Genomic DNA, 21,982 nt, shown 5'->3' on the forward strand with positions numbered 1-21,982 from the left:
AACTGATGGGGCCCGGGGCCACTTTGTAAGCTATTTAAATCTTTAAATTTACAACATCCCTGCATACTTCATGTAATTGAACTAACTCCGGGCTTGTTTCCTTTAATGAGAAAAAAAATCCAGTTTCCCCTCCAGTTTGTACCTCTGGAAACAACAAATCTGTGCCAGAGGGGGAGATGGGATCGCTCTGAGGCGCGCTGAGGTCTGTCTAATTATGAAGACTTGGCCCGCTTCGAGGGGAGACGCATTCTCCCAGCAGTCCTGCTGTCAAATCACCAGCATAACTATTTTATTTCTTTTTTAAATACTTGTCACTTTATACTTACTTTATGCAAAGATGAGCTGTGGGAAGACACTGCAAGTCAAATGAGATCTTATGGGAGCATACCAGATGCCAGATTTTTTAAAAAGTACAATTTAAAGTTCCATATGATCAATAAGAAATTATGTTTTGTCGTCAGGGTGACACACAATAGAAAATGTTCCCAAAAAGTGAGACTATATTTTCTGTGGACCAATAATAAGTTCCTACACTGGTTGGCGCCAAATATCAAGAAACTAACATCACACCGCTGTCAGGATGCTGGTACAGAGTAATTACTGGGCTCAATGTTGCATCAATTATTCACAGTTATTTACCCGCAAATAAACAAACATGCAAATAAATAAATAATCGTCTCCTTGGTGTGAGCACCTGCTTGACTCTCTCCTTCCCGTTCAATCGGTGCAAAATTGGCGCACCAATTTAGCGCCTCATCACCTGCATTGTCTTTATATATGTTGTAATAATACCAACAATCATCCAGAATCTTATTTTACCCCCCCAAAAAAGTCTGCAGGCTTCCTGCTTTCATTGGAGAGTGAAGAGAGGGGGGTGTTCTGGGCAGATATCTCCATCTAAGCCCTGCGCTATAATTGAAATGGCGCATTTGGCTGCAGGCAGGTTGTGAGGGCGCTTTCTGCAGCAGCATGCATGCATGTCCATAGACGTCATTTGATTTTAATGGCCTGCAGGAAATTTGGCGTTACAACTCCAGACATTAAGGCAAGGGAGAGAGAGAGAGAGGGAGTGAAACAGAGAGCGGGGACACGGGGAAAAATCGCCGCATGAAAGATATTGGTTCAAGGATATCTCTTCATTTTCAACATATTTTTCTACTGGGACTTTATCAACAAGTTACTGCGCCTTTATTGCATGTTGCCTGAGTGAAGGACTATGGCAGCTCGCCTGGCTTTAAACTTTAGATTCAGGCTAGAGATGGAGATGGAAATGAATGCCTACTAGCTGGAACTGCCTGGGGAACTATTACATCAGACGAAATGACAATGATTAAAATCTGCTTTTTGCTGCTCTAAATCTATTGAGCGGCAGTTGCCTGTTAGGTTTCCTACCCCCTCTAAATCACAACTTCACACCGTTAAGGGGAACGGTCTACTTTAGCCGGGAAAAAAATAGATAAGTTATTATATCTGTGCAGTCATAATTTCGCGAATAGGGGGGTATCACGTTTTCTTCCTTGAGAAAATTGCCTGGGCGAGAGAGTGGAGTTGAGCTAATTGTAGCCTAATCCCTGGCCCAGAGGCGCTTGGGCTGCCCGGAGCAAGAATTTTCTTTTTTAGCTCTGCTCTGTTATTTAGAGACGGATTATTGGCTTTCTTCTTCTCATAACAAACCACAGGGGCAGTTTCATTTAGGCACAAAAAAGCAGACAAGAAGCCGAAATACGAAGCAGGATTCCAACAAGAGCGCACATTTTTTACGCGTATCCAAATAAGAGCAGAGAAGGGGAAGGAGATCATCTCATCTATGTTCAAGGTAAGGACGCTTCCTGTGCGCTTTGGTACAAAGAAGCTTGGTGAGGACAGGTCGAGCCAGCCTTGCAATAGAGCCTTTAAAGCCACAGAGACTCTTTGCAAGCAGTCCATCCCGACCACAGCCTAGTACTATCTTTTAAAAAGCAGTTTTGTGTGGGATACGGAGCAAACACTTGGCTTTTCCGTGCGGCACCGTAGGTTCGTGCTGGAGCTGGATGGCGGTGTAGTTGTACCACAAACTCGGGGGCATTTGGAGAAATTATTTGAAAATTTTGGGGGTTACGCGGACAGCAGCTGGGACTGACCTCCGGCACGGATTTCCTCTGGATGCCCTACAATGTTTGAAACGGTAGGGTGAAAAATTTAATATTACAGAATCCAATGTTTTTACGCACAGTGCAGCCTCAGTCTGTACAGTTTTCGAACAGTATAGTAGTCGAGCTGTTTGCTTAAGAGTAACGTGGATACCGCTTGACCTACAGAGGTTTTCCCCTTCTTTTCTCACACACTGGATAGTTTACACGTGTGGGTTTTATCAAGCGGCTGATGAATTACACGTGTCGGGATTATGGTTTTAATTGTACAGCAGGAATAAGACGCCATGTTGAGCATTTGGTAGAATTAAAGGCAGAGGGCACAGGCTTGTAGTGTTCGTGTGGAGTGGGATGTTGTATCGGATCGCTACCAACGGTTCAGTGTCTGTATTATGGTTATTTTAATCGGGGGCTATCAGGATTATGTTCATGTGGATGTCATAAGTGCGAATTTGGCCACGACGCTTGAGCAGTGTCGGCGGAGGGAGGCTGAAGCACAGCAGCTCTGAGGGGAAAGTTGATGCCTTTACAGCTGCTGTGATTTTGTGGAGGAATTTATCATATGTGGTCTATGTGTGTGTGTGTGAGTGTGTGTGGGGAGATAGAGAGAGTGAGTAATCAAGAGAGTCAGAATGATGAAATGACTGAAATTGTGATTGATTGTGAGATTCATGGGTCTGTTTCTTTCCATTTGCTCCTTGTTCACGTATATCGTAATTTAATTGGTTAATTGATTGGTAGAGAGAGAGAGAGAGAGAGAGAGAGAGAGAGAGAGAGAGAGTGTGTGTGTGTGTGTGTGTAACCGGCGGTGGGACAGGCCGGTATGGATGTACCTCAAACTTCTCAAGTCTTTCCAAGTTTTTTTTCGTCTTTTTCCTGGGATTTGAAATGTAATCCCGTCCTCATGTAATCGTATTAAACGAACATGATACTGCTGTGAGCCGGGCAACACCCTGAGAAAAAAAATAAAAAGCTCCAGTCTCGTTTTGTGCCCAAAGGCGCTTCTTTCAGAGCCGAGGGGCCTGATCTGGCCTTTCACAACGGCCTCCAGTTTACCAGCCATGACAGTAAAACAGCCCATATGTGCAACAACTACAACTGATAAACTGTGCTGATCTACTGGAGGGTGAAATGGTATTATCTCGATCTGTTTAAACCCAGCAATGTAGTTGTGCTGTGGAGCTCCAAGTAAAGTTTTGTTCTAAATTGCGTCAGGAGAGGTCTTTATTTCAACCGGAGCCTCCAGGGGAACAGATGAGTAATGATAAAGCGGGCAAACTGTGACCTTTAGTCAGTGATCGTTATGGACAACATAAAAAATGTCATTACATTTATCTTTGATTTGTGCTATGACTTTCTAACACACAAGAGTCACATTACAGTGTGGCCAATCTGAGATTAGGTGGGTTACCTGCAGCTGTTGGCAAACAAATTACGCACCAGTAAATTGGAGATCCGCTCCTCCAGAAGCAGGAGAGAATCAAACGGCGGCGTATCGAAGTGAATTAAAAATATTTTCCTCAAACATTTTAACAGCCAATCAAACTCAGCTGCTGACCCCGGAGTGCACCAGCCTGCTCTGGAGTCAGCTCTCCTAAATCTGCGCCTCCGCACTCCCGCATCTGAATAAAGTGGCCCGTAGATAGTGAGCTTTTTATTCTTTTGTACATTTTTAAAAACATTATTCTGACCTTGAGTCATCGCACATATGAAGTGGGGTACTTCGTGGTTTGGCCTGTTACTGTGGACAGCAGGGGAGATGCTTTCGTTGCGCTTTTACGCATGTTCGGTGCCATACAGCTTAAACAACACAAGTCACGCGTATCTGTAGTTACATGACAAGCCATCACATTAATCTTTTGTTTTGAATGTATGTGTGCGACGAGAAAAAAAAAGTTGCCCCCCTCCCTCCCCTCCGTGTTTTCCTTGCTCTCAGATTGGTGGTTGGTGTGTCTGGGCGCATCACGTCTAACACATAAGGCGACCTTTAATTAGAATATTGCAGCAGCAGTTTGTTTTATTCCCCTGGAGGCTGACACCTAGCATTCCTCCCTCCCTCTCTCTGTCTTTCTATCTGTCCATCTCTCTCTCTCTCTCTTCCTCTGTCTCTCTCACCCCGGTTCTCTAATAAGCATCCTCCTATCCTCGCCTCCGGTGCTGCATGAAAAGATGCAAACATACTTAATTAGAGCGGTGGCAATAATTTCCAGGCTAAATATGCGACCAGACAGACATGGAAGTGATCTGATACCATTCAGAGAGGATACTATCTGCTTCCCGGTGTAGGATCACTGTGGTGTTTTGTTTTTTTAGCTTTACCTCTGCTCCCATGGCTTTTCTGTACACTTGCTTTCAGGAGGGAAGAAGCATGTCACGGCTGTCTCTGACCCGGTCCCCGGTCTCTCCTCTGGCCGCTCAGGGGATCCCTCTGCCGGCTCAGCTGACCAAGGCGAACGCCCCGGTGCACATCGATGTCGGGGGACACATGTACACCAGCAGCCTGGCGACCCTCACCAAATACCCAGACTCAAGGTAAGACACCAAGCTGGCTTTTTCCCTCACATGCGTTTGCCTCATTGCTGGAGTTAGTTTATTAACTATTTTTCTCATTTATAGAAAATCAATATTAAGGCATTACTGGCATGTTGAAGAGTGAGCTGATTTGCATCTCGCTGCTTTTGTTTTTAATGTGACAACATTATGAATTTGAAGTCTCTCATTCTACCTTACAATGGGGATCTTTTCCTAATTAAATCTTCAAGTAGATTTCAATCAGCTTATATCTCTATTTAACAGCTTAATTTTGCATTTTGGTCATTAAATCAAATATTAAATTATTTGACTGGTGTTTGTCTTAATTAAGTCTAATTGGATTTATGGTGTTAACAAGTCATTTAGCTGCCTGGCATTAGGACAACTGCACTGCAACTTCCATACCATACAATTGCCCTCAGAGGCTACCAGTTTAATATCTTTTCAAACCAAGTGGGGGCATTTCTCTCCCCTTCATTATTTCTTAACTCTCGTGGCTTTAAAACGATGAATTTGATTGCTTTTGTTTGTTTTTAGTCGTGATTATTTTAATTGTTTATTAAACACCTGCAAGGCTTTTATTTTCATCTCCTTTCACACTGTAGTTGGGTTTGAAAATTCAGCTGCTGTCAAGCTGGCAAGTGCAGTTGCTTTCACATGTTTCAATTCTGATTTGACTCGGGGTGTGTAGTGTGAATTAACACAGCACACAAACATATCCGTGTGCACTACACCTCCTTTCACCTCCTTATTTTTTTGTGGTCACTAGATCAGGGTGCTGACAGGAATCCTTGCAGGAAAAAAAAAAAAAACAATGACGTAAATGTTCGGATTCCTGTCATCACAGCTGATGTGGGTCTGGCTCATTGGTGTTACATGTTGATTTTCTTGGCTTTTTTACAACCAGGATTTACCACCCTTAGATCTTATCGATAGTTATTATTCATGTTCAGGAACAGGGGTTATTTTGTGAGATAATCATTCTTATAATTTTCAAACAACCTAGCTTGCACTGCAGTCAAACTTTAAAATGTCAAGTCGTACGTCTTACTGAATATTTGCGTGGACAGGAAAAAGAAAGGAACTCCTGTTCTTCTGGCATCTGATTCTCTCATAAAGCAAACATTTTTTTATTTTTTTAAGCATTTCCATTGTAAGATTTAGTCATGATGATTCAGATTGTGGTAGAGCTGCTGGTAATCCACCCTCCCACTTTATTCACGTTTTTAGCTCCATCCACAAGCAAGGTGACACTACCAACCCAAGTTAGCTCTGAAAGGAAAAACAAATGATTAAAATATTGCTGTTCTTACTCCATGAATTCATGCCCTTTAAAACTATGGCATGTTTTAGGCCCCCTTGCTTCTTCCTCTAATGCACTGTGTCATTCATTACATTATACAGCTCTGCGTCAGCTGACAGAGTCCCATGTGGGCCAAGGTAAACATTCACCAGGTTGTTAGAAAATCTGCCAAATTGGCTACAGGAAACAATCCACATAATCCCTTGGTAATAAAGTCTTGATATTCATAGAGGCCGCTGACAGGAAATCCCTGACAACTCTCCCTTTATCCCTGACGTGTAACATAAAAAATAAAGCTCATCCCAGACAAGAGTTTATGATTGTTTTTGTTAAGATGCTTTTTTTGGCCCACTGCTTTGGTGTTATTTATATTGGGTTTATCCAAAGGCCACAAGACAAGAGTATTTTGGGTTTTTTTTAAATCAAATGTGCTGATGTTATTCTGATCTTGACAAATTTGAAGCTGTTGGACTGTGAACTGAGATTTTTATTTGCTTTAAAGACATTGCAGCTAGTTGTAGATAGTCACAGCACTGTTTTTTCTTTTTAATTTTCATTTGGTATTTGTGTTTCTTTAATTTTTTTTACAATCTGGTGCAGACACGTTACAAAGAAGTTATTCATAGGGGGAGACACACGGGGCACCGTGCAATTGTAGCACAGAGTCATGTCAGAGCACCCAAACAGTGTTTTTACAGTGAGAGTAAAGACCGGATACCAGCGTGAGTGTTGGTTGGAGTGCTCTTTCCTCTCTCTCTTTCTTTTTCACACATGCTCCTTTGCTCACTCTCCCTCTCTTTCTCTCTCTCTGTGTCTCTTTCTGTGTCTTTCTCACTCTGAATCACACGCACACATGCATACACTCACTGTGTGTCTCTCTTTCTCTCTCCCAGCCTCCTCAGTGTACAGTTGGCCTCAGGGCTCCACTTTCCACTGGAGCCAGTGGAAGGAGGGGCCCTTTTGTGTGAATTAGGATAATGGCTGACAGCAGAAAGCAAAACAATTACACTGGCATAGCCGCATATGCTGCGTTCGGCCGTGTCCGGTCGAGTAGGGCACGCCGGCAAAACTGAAAAAAACGTGACGACTAACAGGGCCGGGTTAAAGAGTTTAAAGTTGATGATTACTTTTAATAGATTGGCCTCTAAATAATGTAGCATGCCAAGAGAAAGTTAGTCTAGTAACTAATGTGTGGTTATTCATCTTCTTCTGTGTGGGCCATATTAAGGGACAGGGGTCATGAAACATTGATGCACACTCTGTGTAGCTCTCAGAGAGGACAGTCTCAGCAGTCACTTGAACAGAAGCTGAGGAAATTAGGGGAAATGTTCCAGAGACAAGGAAACTATTTTGAAAGGACCACTGGACATTTTTCTCTTTGAAGACGAGTCTTCTGGGTCAAGAGACGATAGATCTGTGCTGGCCCCCCGCGCTCTTTTTCAGTGCTCCTCTGTGTCTAACTTTTTTCTCGAAGCTGAAATCTCCGTAATTAACACAGCAAACAATATCTCATCATTTACAGTTAGCATTTGCTGTACTTCCCTTCATTTTTATTCCATTTCATTGTTAGGCCTCAAGTGTTTTGTGCTGTTTTAAAGAGGATTCATGGCACCAACACATCGCCATGATCTAAAGTAAAATTAGCTGTTTGATAAGACTTTAAGTTTTAATCACTTTACATGAAATAATAATGAGAGTTAATTGTCGCTCTTGCGAGGGAACAGTCAAGTTATGTAGCTCCAAAATAACAGATAAAAAGTTTTCACGAACTGCAGATAAACATTGTGATTATTAGCAACACATATTGTGACTATGAGTGAGGATGTACTGTTAAAGCACTCATGTAGTCACTTTATGAGGCAACAGAGCCCTTCATGATGACTTTAATTCCAAGAGAAACATGTTAGAGGATTTCTGGTTGCTGATTTAATATAGAAATGTGCTCAGTAAAGGTATTGAGAGTTATTTTGGCATCTGATTTGAACAGTCATTGCCATATATTCTCTTTAAGTCATAATATTCAGCAAAATTATAAATGCATTCCTTGTTTTGAAACTTTTGTCAAACACTGTTTGAGAGTTTTTTGAGAATCACTGGTTTAAACAGAGTCTTTAGGCAGGACTGAGTGAATCAGAGCCAGGCGCAGCAGCGATCTGGTTTCTAACTTCAGACTCCCCCTACTCAAAAGCTATTGTGGGCAGCCCTTGATGTCAGACTGGACACACTCATACCTGTTTGGTTCACTTTGCAGGAAGCTGCTGGGTGTCTTGTGTTTATTAGACGTCCATTAGTGTTAGAGTTCCCAGATAAGCATCAGTTCTTGTAGAATCAGTGGTACCTGCACTGCATCGCCCCCTCCCACCTCCTGCAGACACGTCTCTGGCAGCTCTGAGCCGCCGGGCGGCTGTAGCTGCTGCAGCGAGGATCCTGCCAGATATTGCCCACCTACTGCCCCGCTGCCTGCCCTCACTTGGCACCGCTGGGGTGGGAGATCTGAGCTGTTCCTGTCCTTGATAACCTCCCACACCCACCACCTCCCTCCCTCTCTCTGACTTTTTCTCTCTGTATTTCTATGGAGTTCTGTCATAGCTTTTTTTTTTCTTCTCCCACTCTCTCCATCTCTCTGTGTCTTCCTCTGGTATTGTTTGTTTCTCTGCCTCTTTTCCTTCTCTCCCTCTTTCCTTCTGTTCGCTGTGTTTTCCCTCATCTGATTTCTTTGTCTAGTTCTCCCTATCTTTCCCTCTCTTCTCTCTCCCCGTCAGTCTGCTTCTCTTTTGGCCTGTCTGTTTGTGTGTCTTTCCTCTTAATTTCTCTTTGTATCACCCCCTACACACGCATACACACACACACACACACACACACACACCCTTTCTCCTTCCCTACCTGTTAAAAACACCCCCCCTCCAATTCAGGGATTTAACTGAAAGGGAAAAAATGAGGAGACCAACAGAGAAAGAGAGAGAGAGAGTGAAGGGAGTGGAAGAGAGGGAAAGAAAAAGAAAAACAGGCAGCATTTTAATTGCTTTTTAAAAAAGTGGAGATGAAAAACAGAGTTAGCCTGGAGGGGTATGGTGAAATTCTAGCTGGAAGAATTGCAAGACCATATGAGAAAGGAACACCTCGGGCAAAACAGGGAGATGAGTATTGGTTTTTTATAAAGCATTTTGCATCGATTTCCAGAGAGAAAGCGAGTAAGGGAGAAGGATGGAGACGGAGAGAGAGAAAGAAAGAAAGAAAGAAGGAAAGAAAGAGAGTGAAAGAGAGAAAGGATGGCAGGAGGGGAGAGAGGGAGGGAGAACCATCTTTGCTCTGCTTCTTCACACAGTCAAGTCAAAGAAAAAGAAACAGGGTGAATTTGACATGATAGCTTCAGTGTGTTGAGCCGACACATCGGGGTCAGGAGATACCTGATACAACCATTAAATACAAGCTCATACACTTTTACAAAGTCGAGGCTTGTAATTGTAAATTCAGTGAAAGTGTGAGAGAAGCCAGCCCTGCTGTTTGTTCATTGACATTCCCACTGCGGCTCTCTTCCAGTGTCTTGTAATAGAGTTTGACAATGCCAGTGCTCAAGCAGTGCCGGGTGTATGCATGCACGGGTCGGTTTGCAAATAGGTTTTTACGATTTTCCTCATCACACAACTTTGTCAGCCGACCTAGAAGCCGTTACTGTGATTAAAGAGCTGATTACATCAAAATGATGATAATAACAGCAACACAGCGCCCTGCCAAGAGCTGTTTCTCACACAGACGATGGAAATGTGCAGTGAAACCGTTAAGGAGGTTACGTGCAACAGATTTCTTGTGTAAATCAGTAGTACGACTTATTTACACAGCACAGGCATTCCAGGTTTCTCTGCTGGGGGAGATGCAAATTTTGTTTCAGAATGACTCAAAAAATTAAAGCACATTTTTTTGCACTTCAGAGGTGCATAAATTTAAGCTTTGGAGTACAAAAGTTTTACAAACACTTTAAAGCACTTGTGCAAACTGTCTCCTCAATATTTTAGAGACGCTAAAAAACTATTTTTAATTATTAAATAGGGATATTTAGCATATGGAAATGAACAAATAGACAGAGTAGATCTGCCTAGATGAGATTATGAGACCAGCGAGAGAGGGACCTGCAGGTAAGAGGCAGGAAAACCACACAAAGACAAGGGGAAATGAATATCTGTCCAAGGGTATCTCGAGGCACAGCGCCAACGTGGTGTGATGAAAGTTTAAAGATAACAGCAATTTCCACTCTTTGCCTTGATGAGCCCCTGTAGCCAACTTCAACTAAGCCCTTAATCTTGCAGTACACTAGTAGGAAGGGGTTAACAGTGGGACGCTAATAGGCAGCAACAAGTGTCTTATTATTACACCACAGTCTTGACAATATTTGGTGAAAGCTTAAACGCATACGTATAATTACTGTTTTTAATTAACTATTGTGTTTCTTAAGAGGAAAACATTATTGATGTAATTCTGGGTAATGATAGTTTAATTATTTCAGCTTTTACTTTCTCTTTTTAGATGTTTTTTAATCCTTTCTTTGTCTTTAAATATTAACCCATCTAATTCAGCCTAACCTGTACAGATAATAGAAGAACCAAAGAGAAAATGCAACATTTTTGTTGATTTTATTGTCAGTAAGGTGGTACAATGCCACTAAATAATATATTGATAAAAAATAAAATAAGAAATAATATTTTAAAACGCTATTCTTCAGCAAGCAACCATGCACAACTGTCGAAATAATCATTATCTAATGTAATCAAAATCATAAATAAACTTAACAAACTGCCTGTTATTTATTACTGGTTCTAGTTTTGTGGTGGACTGCAGTTCTATGTGTTTTGTCCAGGCGGTGTTGCCGTAACCCCAGCAGAACATGACTCACAGGGGTACTCCACTAACATTAATGCCTTTGTTACATTATATTTGTCAGATAGCCCACATGAACTCTGAGTAAAGTGTCAGTCATTTATGTTGTGTTGCATGTAAAATGGTAGGAAATGATTTTGTTGAGATTTTCAGGTGCCCCTCACCCCCCGGCAGATTTAATGTCCATGGCTACAGCTGTGCTGCAGATTACATAGGAGACTACATATAGTTTTAAATGGGCAATAAAAGAGTTGTTAATTTATCCTCAAGCATTTATATCAGCAAATCAACAGGACTATGGAGTGAGATTGTGACTCATACAAACAAAATACTGAGCATGTGATAGATATCATCACAGATTTTAATTCTATATTAAGTACAGACAGATTGACGTACAGTAGGGGGGCAAAATTTGTCTTACATTCATAACAAAGTCAAACTGTTTAAAGTAAAATATCTTTTTTCCAGCTGTCCTCTCCACATTAGTATGTGAACCTCCACCATTTCTTACCCCTGTTTCATTTCCAGCCCTCTGACAGATGGAATAATAGAGCTGTAATGCTACATTCATGCTATTAATTTCTGTAAGTACAAGCAGCAAGCGTGTGTGTTGTTGTAATCTCTCCGCAGAAGGGACACTTCAAACAAGTCTGGAATGGAGGAACTGTGCCTTAAGCCCCTTGTTTCAACCTGGGATGCTAATGCATTTCAAGCTTAGTGCTAATAAAATTGAAAAATAAATGGAGGGTAATTGTTTCATGCATTTGAAGGGAGCTGGCTCATTCCATTATGTGTGTGTGTGTGTGTTTGTGTGTGCGGCTGCCTGCATGCGTGCGTGTTTGTGTGTGTGTATTTCAATTTTCAGAATCAGTCGTCTGTTCAATGGCACCGAGCCCATCGTGTTGGACAGCTTGAAGCAGCACTACTTCATAGATCGGGACGGCGAGATATTCCGCTACATTCTCAGTTTCCTCAGGACCAGCAAATTGCTCCTTCCAGATGACTTCAAGGTACATATCCGCACCACAACATACTGTATTGTGTGTACTTGTCTGCACCATCAGTTTGAAACAACATAACAACATGAAAAGCTTGAGTACGTAAAGCCACCTGTCCAGACATGCAGCAGTATGGTGCGAAATTCCAGATTTTTCTCAAGATAAATGTGAATATGTTAAAATATATACATATAATGTTTACCTGCCCTCTCACGGGGTGCATGTTTTCAAAATAGACTTGATACCACAACAGAGCCGACATTTCTGTTTTCACAAAGCGAGTCTCACCTTCCTCCCATTCAACACATTAATTACCTGTAGTCTAAGCATAAGCAGTAATTAGGAAACTTTTGAGGGTGGAAAAAAAGAGACGTGGAACACACTCAGTTGGAGTTTATAGTGGTGGAGAGGTAAAAATGCTAACTGGCTAACTGGAGCATGGCCCGGTGATGTGTGTGCCAAAGCCCTGAGCTGTTGTTTTTCACTCAGAGTGGTTTCTATAGAGGTGAGCCCAGGTGAAATAGCCTGTACGCCCCTCTGTTCCCCATCGCTCTGATGACCAACTCCCTGTTTCACTGACAGACAAGGCCTGGCTGAGAGCTATGGCATGCTGATGTAGTTTAATACCATCTATACATGCATCTGTGCACACACGTGACTGTTTGACTGAATGTGCTTTGGCCTGTGTTAGACTACTGAGGCTGCACACCTGGCTCCAAATTTAGAGTTCGCATGAAATAACTCTGTTGTAAGTGAATGCATGTACACTACATTATGTCTGTTGTTGTGCAATGTTTAGTGATACAAAGCACATTTTCAGCCCTGCCGGCAGAATAAAATGTCAGCATTGTATGTTTCTGCAAACCATGGATGTGTTACTTGTATATTTCATTTGTATCATATCAACATTTCTAAAGAGATGTAGTTCAGATTACATGTATATGAGCTGAGTTTCTAAGCATGGGTAGGAGGAGGAGATGGTTGATGGTGACACCGCGGTGACGGCTGCCAGCACACCACTGTTCAAGACCAACAAACAACAAAATTGGGTATTTTCAATAGCGCGTCAGGACATTTCTAGTCACATTTGTGGCCACAAAACTTGGCATTTTAAGCAAAAACATAATGATTTCCCAACCCAAGTGGCTGAGTTGCCTCAACCTAGCCACACATGAACCACAGCATTATCCCAACATGAAACAGAAAATTGAAACATAAAGAAACGTGAAGTTGCAACACATCCACAGCACACAAAACGTACAAATTTAACATGTGAAACATAGCAGAAACGTACAGTGCTAATATTAATCCTGGCGGTTGGATTGGATTTTCATGGCAACAAAAAAGTGCTTCCAGTCTTGCTATCAAATAATACTTCACACGCTCTGGTGAACATACATGTCGACTGTCCATCCATACAAGGTATTTTAAGCTCATTGGTGAGACAAATATAAACATATATTGTATTTTTGATGTGAGCTATGCAAGTTGATCATAAAGTATTTTTCTTTGTTTCAACATAATTGATTAAAATTGTAATATTAGTATTGCTAGCAGCTGTATTTAATTGAAGTCTGACAAATGTAAGTCTATTATTTACTCTCCATCTATCTCTGGCTTGGTCTCCACCACTTTATGGGAAAACTTTCTGGCTCTTTAGCTGCTAACTGCTCCATAATGATCACCAGCTAGTCATTTAAGTCAGTCTGCCATTTTGTTAGTGTTTATTTTGTATATCAGTGCTTTTATTCTGCTGCCTCTGCTGCTGAAAATCAGGTTGATGAGTGCGGCGAAGCAAAACAGTAAAGTCGAGGGCTGTAAATGAGAAACAATGAGCTCAAAGATGCAAAATGATGATCCGTGGATGTTCTTCCCGATGAGCAACCCCCTTAACATGTTGTTGATATAAAAAAAATATGAAATAATGCAGCTTTAAACCCAACTGGTTGCATTACTGGCAAGTTAGTCTCACCCCACAAGTATCCACACAACCACATGTGGCTTTGTCAGAAGTATTATATATTCTGCCTGCAGCTCCTTCCTGTTCAAGGTTTTTATACAGTGATACTGTTTCCTAGGTGCATTCTACTCTTCACTTCTACTCCACCTTAACTTGCGTGACCTTTCCACCGGGCTGGCGCTTGTTCATCATTCTCTAGAAGGGAACAAGGCGAGGCCAAGCCATTCAGAGCCAGGGGCAAACTCTCCAGGCCTCATGGATAGTCTGAACGAGAGCCAAACCTCAGACAACAGAACATGACATGAAAGCCCTGCATATTTTCAGCAAATGATGGCCTGACTCAGTACCGATTAGTTTTTCCCTTCTTATTCATGCTTCTTCCCTCCCTTCCTGTGAAGTCTTGACAGTCCAATCAGGCGCCACGGTTGAGGAGAATGCATTGGACTTCATTGTTTCAACTCATTATGATCCCCTCGCATAAGCCTGTGTTGATCTGCATACCTTTCAATTTGCGTGAAGCCGGGAAAAAAAAAATGCAAATAGTGCGAGGCGGAATTGAGCATGTCCTTATCTGAACACAATCAGGCTTGCCGTCGCCCGAGGGCTGGGTCTGTTCTGCTGCTGGCAGCCACGGCGCTGTGTGTTTTGCTAAATCAATGTGAAAGTCTGAGCAGAATAGGAAAAGAAATTTTTCAGCCTACATCAGTGGAACAAAATATTCACTATTAATATCCTCCCTCATCTCATTATTCAAACTACAATTAATCACAAGTGTGTAAGCAATGCTCAGTCATATTGAGGGCATGGTTATAAACCGTTAAGGGTTAGTGGTTTTTCCTCTTTTGTATTGCACTTTAAATCAATAATGCTTTGTTTCTTTCAGTTTCAAATGCTAAGAAATAATAGGAAAGAGCATATGTATGTATTTTTTGTGGGTGCTGTATATTAGATGAGAAAGAATCAGATAGATTATTCCTGTGAACCTCTACTTGTGTGGCTCAAGTCATTTTTTGTCCAAAACTTACTGTAGGTCTTTATCAGTCCTCCGACTCCCTCATAGTGACACTTTCCATCATTTTTTTCTTCTTCTTCTTCTTCTCTTTCTCTGCCTCCCTCCCTGTCTCTCCCTCCCTCTGTCCTTCCCCGAGATGTTGCCTTGCCGGTGGGCGATCAGGTCGGATCATTATTTTGAAGCTCAAACGGGCTGTCTGGACACAGGATTGGGGGATGAATTGTCTCGTAGAGCTGGCAGCAGTAGCAGCAGCTCCAGCAGCCAGGACGGAGCTGTTGGCCCTGTCTCCCTCTCATCCTCACCTCAGCGCTTAGGATTACTCTGTTGTTTTCTGCGCTGCTCAGGATGACTAAAGTGCCTCGCAGACAGACCCCTGTTAAAAACATATCCATCCATGGCTTCAGACCTGTGAAGGATGAGGAGCTACACTTTGATACAGAGAGCTGCCTGAAGGGGAGCGTCTCAGTATGAGTTTTGTCAGCTGCAGCAAGAAGGCCAGGAGAGAAAAAGACAGGGAGAAAAGGGAGAGAGAAAGGGAAAAAAGGACCCCCTCCTCCCCTCTTTCGCATTCTGAAATCTTAAATATTAGACCGTCAGCTTAAGATGTGTTGCGTCAACGCTCGTCCAGATGGAGTTGTATATGGGTGTCGTTCACACGCCTCAGATGAAGGCACCATTTAGATGATGGGGTGAACCAGCGAGGGAGAATTTTCAAGGCTAAAGAATCTGACAGAAGCAGCAGGGTTAATGAATATGCTGTTTGCTGCCACGCTCTGTTTCTATACCCAGCAGTGTTGAGAAGGGAAGGGGAAAAACTCTTTTTAGATCAGGGGCTCCCTGGCAGCCCTAATACCCAACACCCATAGCCACCAATGATGCAGACTAAATGAAATATAGTTGTTTCTGCAATACTAACATACAGTGTCTCACTTTTAATGGTGTTTAAGCTTTGCACCAACATGAACAACCTATGTGTATCTATGAAACATGTAACCAAATGCAAAATGGGTTGTTTGCTGTGGTTTTACAGTGTCCACGCACTAAAACAAACTATAGCCAGGAGCTGAGGAACATGAATATTATGTAAGAATAAATTCTGAATGGCACTGATGGAAGTTCATAAACTAAGAATGAATTAAGCTGTCATTCTTTGTCACTGCGAAACACTAATCAGAACACAGATTTATTAATTACTAATTGTTTAGCAGAGAGATTTGCAGCATTTAGGTGTAACCTAATTAAATCTTGTTCTAATAGGAGCTTAACATCGGGCCACAAGCCTCATTAACATAAAACTCCCTCCATGTGAGGAATACATTAAAATGCTCCTTGGCTGATGATTGTCCTCATGTTCACTTGCACATATCTTTTTCCTCACCTCCCGTCTGCTTCCAATAGCGAACCTCCGCCTCCCTGTATTTTCTATGGTAGCGGTGAATGATAGTGCCATCTGGTCTTGTGGGAAATTAGAGGCAAGAGCGCAGGGGCAAATGGCCCCCAGCAAGCCCTGCCCAGGAGGGAGAGGCAGGCAATCTGCTGCAGACTGTCTGCACACAGGAATGCACCATCCCACTTCACTGGAGCCCTACTGACGGCCTTTCTGGAGTCGGCTCACTAAAACATGCTAAAGGCTAGCAGAGCTCTGCCAAGAGCTACTGTGGAGGAGAGCTGCAGCATGGCTATGCTTTGTTTATTGAGAGTGTTGTCCTGCTGGTCGGAGGCCATCCCCCAATCTTAGTTTATTGTTCTTCTTTCCAGGAGATGTATTGCATCGAAAAAGTGTGACATTAAAACACTGCTCTGTTTTTATATTGCCGACACATTTAGATGTCCTTTATTTCATAACGACAGAAGTCACATTTTTACATTTGAGTGCCACGTATTTGTGCGATTTTTCACCAGTTTAACTCACCATGACAGCAGCAGTATAATTTTAAACTTTTACACTGTTGGCACCACAAGAAGCCTTGGTAACAAGTTTAAGGGTCAAAGACATGACCCTTTGCACTCCTCAGTAACGGTTTCTTCTAACAAAAAGTGAGTGCAAAGGACACTGGTGTGGTATGGTGTCTGACATGCACACTTTTCCTAAAAATATTCAGAGATATTTTCAGGACATTTTGAGCATATTTATCACGGTGCAGTTATTTATTTGTTCCTCCGTGCATGCCTGTACTGCACAGTTAGTGTTTCACTAAGGTAGAAGGGTCAAAGTGCAGATGCAGCCAGAACAACACTCCTGGAGTAATTAGTGGTTAAGTGTCTTGCTCAAGGACACTTTGTCATTAGTTGCTGCAGGGGAGAAGGTATCAGGATACCCTGTAAATACCTTCTACTGCCATCTTAATGTTGCACAATGCTGTATATGTGTAGGTTTTTTTCCTGATGACCTTGGCGATGAACTGTAATGCAGTAAAACTCTCAGCGTGTTAGTCACACATATAGCCAAGAGGGCCGTACACACATGCAAACTCACTGAACTCATCTCCATGCTCATCTGCCTGTACAGGACTTCCACCTGCTGTATGAGGAGGCGCGCTATTACCAGCTGACGCCTATGATCAAGGAGCTGGAGCGTTGGAAGCAGGAGCGGGAGCAACGACGGATGGCACAACCCTGTGACTGCCTGGTGGTTCGCGTCACACCCGACCTGGGAGAGAGGATCGCCTTGAGCGGTGAAAAGGTCCTCATCGAGGAGATCTTCCCAGAGACCGGAGACGTTATGTGTAACTCAGTCAATGCCGGCTGGAACCAGGACCCAACACACGTCATCCGCTTTCCCCTCAATGGCTACTGCAGGCTCAACTCCGTCCAGGTAACACAACACTGGACACCTCTTTTGGCAACAATACACATATTTTTGTCCTATTAGTGATAACAGCAACCCAGCACAGTGTTTTCACAGTGCTTTACAGGATATTGTAATGTTTTGTTGTCCTGTTGGATATGCAAGTACCATATACCATTAATCTGGGTTGGTGTGGTGTTCCTGATATCCACTACCAGATACTACATTCATTTTAGAAATATTACAAGAATGCTATACTGTGATTGAAATAGCCATACAATAAATCAAAGTAGTGGTCTGAAATAAAAAAAAATGTGCAAACCAAATAGAAAGCATAAAAAATTATTCATAATGTAGCTTTTTTTGTGTTTATTTGTAAAATTTCTGAGAGTCCTGAGAGTATAATGCAACCCAAACACTAGAGAGACAGCTATTAAAGGAATACTTCACCAACCAAATGACCATTTATATATGGATTACTCACCCCATGTAATGTTGAATTTATGATGAAAACGTTGTGAACAAAGCATCCAAAAAACTGAGAATATTCTTGATGAACTGATGTAATAGGGGTCCACATGTAGCAACAGCAAAACTATATCAAAACATCACAACTCATGCAATACAATCCAAGTCTCATTTATGCAGTTGTTTGCTCAATACTTCCTAAACACACACATTTTCATGAAAACCTTACTATTTAAAACTGAAGCAACAATGAAACTTATTGCTTTCCTTAGAGCCAGACTCCATTGGCAAAAACAATATTTTTTTCTCACTGAAAACAGGAGCTGCTGCCTAGATCAGTTATTTTCTTTGTGTTATTGTGTAATTTGGGTGTTTTAAGAGCTTAGTTCAGATGAAACAGAGTCACACATGAACACAAACAAACCACTGTTTGAGGCAACAGTGGATGAGCTCCCATGTTCAGAGAGATAAAATTACTGATTTTTTCAATGGAGTCTGGCTTTGAAGAGAGCATTTATAAGTTTTCAATTTATAGTAAAAATGCATGTGTCAGGGGAGTACTGACAATATTTATGGATAAATGAGATTTTGATTATAATGAATTTTCTCCATTTTTGGATTATTTGTTCACAGGAAGCATGCCAGAAAATGTTTCCTTTATTAATTAAATATAACATGGGATGAGTAATTGATACACAAATGATCATTTGGCAGGTGAAGTATTCCTTTAAATTGTTAAATTCAGCTTAGATTAAACCTCATGATATCAGATTCAAACTTAACTAACAACTTAAGTTCATGCAATGTTACCATTTCAGAGTATATGTATTCATGTATGTGTTCTCTCTGTAGTTTGGAGGTAGAAAGGAGCTATACTGTGTTTTGGGATTGTTGGGTTGATATTAAACTGAAAACAAGGCAGGTTCACTCTAACAGTCAGTGTGAGGAACAGTGATAGGTTTCCTAATGTAATGCAATATTTTTACCTTGAGATTCTTATATTTTAGCATAACATCTTTTCTGCATCAGGAAGTGCAGATAATTATTTAAAACACAGGTTTTATTATGATTTTGCAATGAAACCCTTCTGTGCTCTTTGTCTAGACATTGTAGCTCTGCATCAGTTTAAGTTTGATTTGACACTGCAGGTGTTTTATGGCTTGGGTCCCATCTTTGAGGTTAGCCATAGGACACAGATTCCACAGAGAAACATTTCTATGAGTCAGTCAACATGATAAGTGGCCTTGTGTATACTTTGCATGTTGCCACAGTGGAGACTTCTTCTTTTTTTTACCTTTATTTATCCAGCAAAGGATTTTGCTGAGCAAGCAAACCATTTTTCACCACCACCCTTCAACACTTTCATACACACTTAAACACCTGGCTGGAATTTGTACTGTACAACCAGAGCATTGATGGCCACTGTACAGCTCCACTGGTGTTACTGAGCTTTAGGCACTGTATAGCGTAGGCCTAGCATAGCGTCTGCTAAGGGACTGTCACTTGTTCACTCTGTCAGTCCAGATATTCTGTGTCAGTTTGCAGATTTTATTTTCATGTCACGAGCCAATATAAAGGCTTGTATTTTTTCCTTCATTGCCCATAAGCTAGGATTCCACCTCAACAGTTTGCTTTAAGGCAGTTGGCATGATTTGTGGTCCTCTGTGCTGCATTTTGCCACAGCCATTGTCACTAACTGAGATAATAGCTGCTCAGATGGAGCTACAGTCAGTTTGTGAAAAGATTACCAGAGGTAATGGCAGGTGTGCAGAGTGTGTGTGTGTAGTTTTTACATTCTGTCTAAAGATGGACTTACACAGCATCCAAGTGGCTCTTGTGGTTGTAGCATGATGTGAAATCTGAGCCAGGCATGTCTTTTATGGCACGATGTGAGTGCTCATTGCTTTACAGTATGTTATACCATTTTCAAACAGGTAGTCTGACTGAGACCTCCTTGTTTAAAGGGATAGTTCAGCCAAAAATCAAACATACATATTTTTCCTCTCACCTGTAGTGCTGTTAATCAACCTAGACTGTTTTGGCATGAGTTCCAGAGTGTATATATCAATATCAACTGACAGACATCTGCGTCTCTTGAATATAATGGAACTAGATGACACTCAGCTTGTGGTGCTGAAAGCATCAAAAAAAAAAAAAAAAATTAAAAAACTCAACAGCAGTATCTCTTTCCAGAAACTGTGACCTCAAGATTATCCAAAGACCTTGTTGTGAGCAGTTTTATGTAGGAACTATTTTCTTTCTTCTGAACTAAAACCCTAGAAGGAAGAGTGCATCTGCTGCTAGCTCACCAATTCAATAAGGAAGCTAACGTTACGACTCCACCAAGGAGGATGCCATTAATATTTACATCCTGCACTGCACTGAGTAGACGCAAGCTTCCTTGTGCACAGAAATACACTTGGTGGGTGTAGTTTGCTAGAGAGAAAATAGTTCCCACATGAAACTGCTCACAACAAGGTCTGTGGATTATCTTGAGTGACCGAGTCATGATTTCTGCAAAGAGACATTGATGTTGGGTATTTCAAATGTATTTTGCTGGTGATTTGAGCACCACAAGCTGAGTGCCATCTAGTTCCATTATATTCAAAAGACGGCAGATATCTCTTCAGACAATATCTCCAAAACTCGGCAGCTCACACCAAAACAATCGAGTCTGATAAATAGCACTACGGGTACGAGGAAAAATATGTATTTTTGATTTTGGGGTGTACTTTCCCTTTAAAGCGGAGTTGAGTGTGTGTAGTAAAGCAGTAAGCTGTTAAAAACAACTTCAGAAAACTAGTTTTACAGTTGTGTTACCCAGAGAGGTCTGTGAGAGGGAGAATGGGGGGAAACATAACAGCCTCACACCACAGGCTTGATATAACACACTTCAGTGCCCACAGCCACGAACAGGCCAACACATAGAGGAGCCTTTTCCCCCCTCCAGCACCCAGAGGGAGCGTCTCCCAGGCAGGCTAGCGCGCTCTGACACCTCCACCTCCCTCCTGCCAGTGCGAGAGACCACCTCCAGGGAGGAGAGCCGAGTGAGCGGGACAAAGCACGTGTGGACTGCGGCCATGTTTTCCTGCGAAAAAATGAAGAAGAGGAATGGAAAGGGGGGGAAATGATATGCATAATTTACGCTTTACTCCTTTTTAAGACACAGCTCCTTTTTTAAAAAGACTCCAATATAACACCGCTCAAGGCAATTGAAATACACGTATTGCATTTTTTAATACCATACTTACAATTTCTCAAACAGCCTAAACCGGTTTATACTTCTTTTATAGATTTTTAAATGACTTGCAATATAATTAATTGGCCGCATCAACTAACACAACATTTTCCCACTCTGTTTACCAGTGAGACTGGTTATGGGATGTGAGCGCGTCTGACTAACATGGTCTGAAAGGAGTTTTTATTGTTTAGGTTTTTATTGGGCTGCTCCTCTGAAGGCGAGGTGAGCCGAAAATCCTCTTTTCAGACAAACTGCTAACAGAAAGAGGAGCTGGATCTTCAAGGTTTCCTGTAAGCGATGCTCCCTTTTGTCTCACAGTATGGCCTCACTCAGTAAAGGTGGTGTTAGATGTGGCGACGGGCTGATTTTTTTTTGTCTCTTGCTGGCCCCTTTAAGACACACAGATACACAAAATTCTGTACAAAAAAAGCACAAACACACACACACACACACACACATATGCAAGCACAGTAGAGGGGCCCGGCTCATTGAGTCGATGTAGATGAAGACACAAGGAGCAGATGGAGGTGTTTTTCGGTGTAAGGGGAGATTTTTCTAAACAACTTACTCATTCTGTCCTCTCTCATTGTTGCGTGAAGGTATGAGAAGGTTAGGAAAATAATCCTCGTCTTACCCGCCAGACAATAAGCCTCTGATCTGATTTCAGCCCTGGACCCCA

General features: G+C 41.9%; 1 protein-coding gene across 3 annotated transcripts in view; it reads left to right on the plus strand.

Annotated features, from left to right (window-relative positions):
• The first annotated feature begins 921 nt into the window (after positions 1-921).
• The window catches only part of LOC125906299 (BTB/POZ domain-containing protein kctd15), a 31,662-nt gene continuing 10,601 nt past the window's right edge, over positions 922-21,982 (plus strand). The window contains exons 1-5 of one of the 3 annotated variants that reach the window (XM_049604839.1): positions 922-1,816; positions 2,014-2,164; positions 4,486-4,661; positions 11,702-11,846; positions 17,316-17,621. In XM_049604839.1, the coding sequence (XP_049460796.1) occupies positions 2,153-2,164; positions 4,486-4,661; positions 11,702-11,846; positions 17,316-17,621 (639 nt within the window). In that variant the 5' untranslated portion in view covers positions 922-1,816; positions 2,014-2,152. The other 2 variants (XM_049604849.1, XM_049604829.1) reach the window with 2 other exon arrangements.

This window comes from Epinephelus fuscoguttatus, linkage group LG2 (assembly GCF_011397635.1).
Source record: "Epinephelus fuscoguttatus linkage group LG2, E.fuscoguttatus.final_Chr_v1".
In the NCBI taxonomy this organism is placed as follows: Eukaryota; Metazoa; Chordata; class Actinopteri; order Perciformes; family Serranidae; genus Epinephelus; species Epinephelus fuscoguttatus.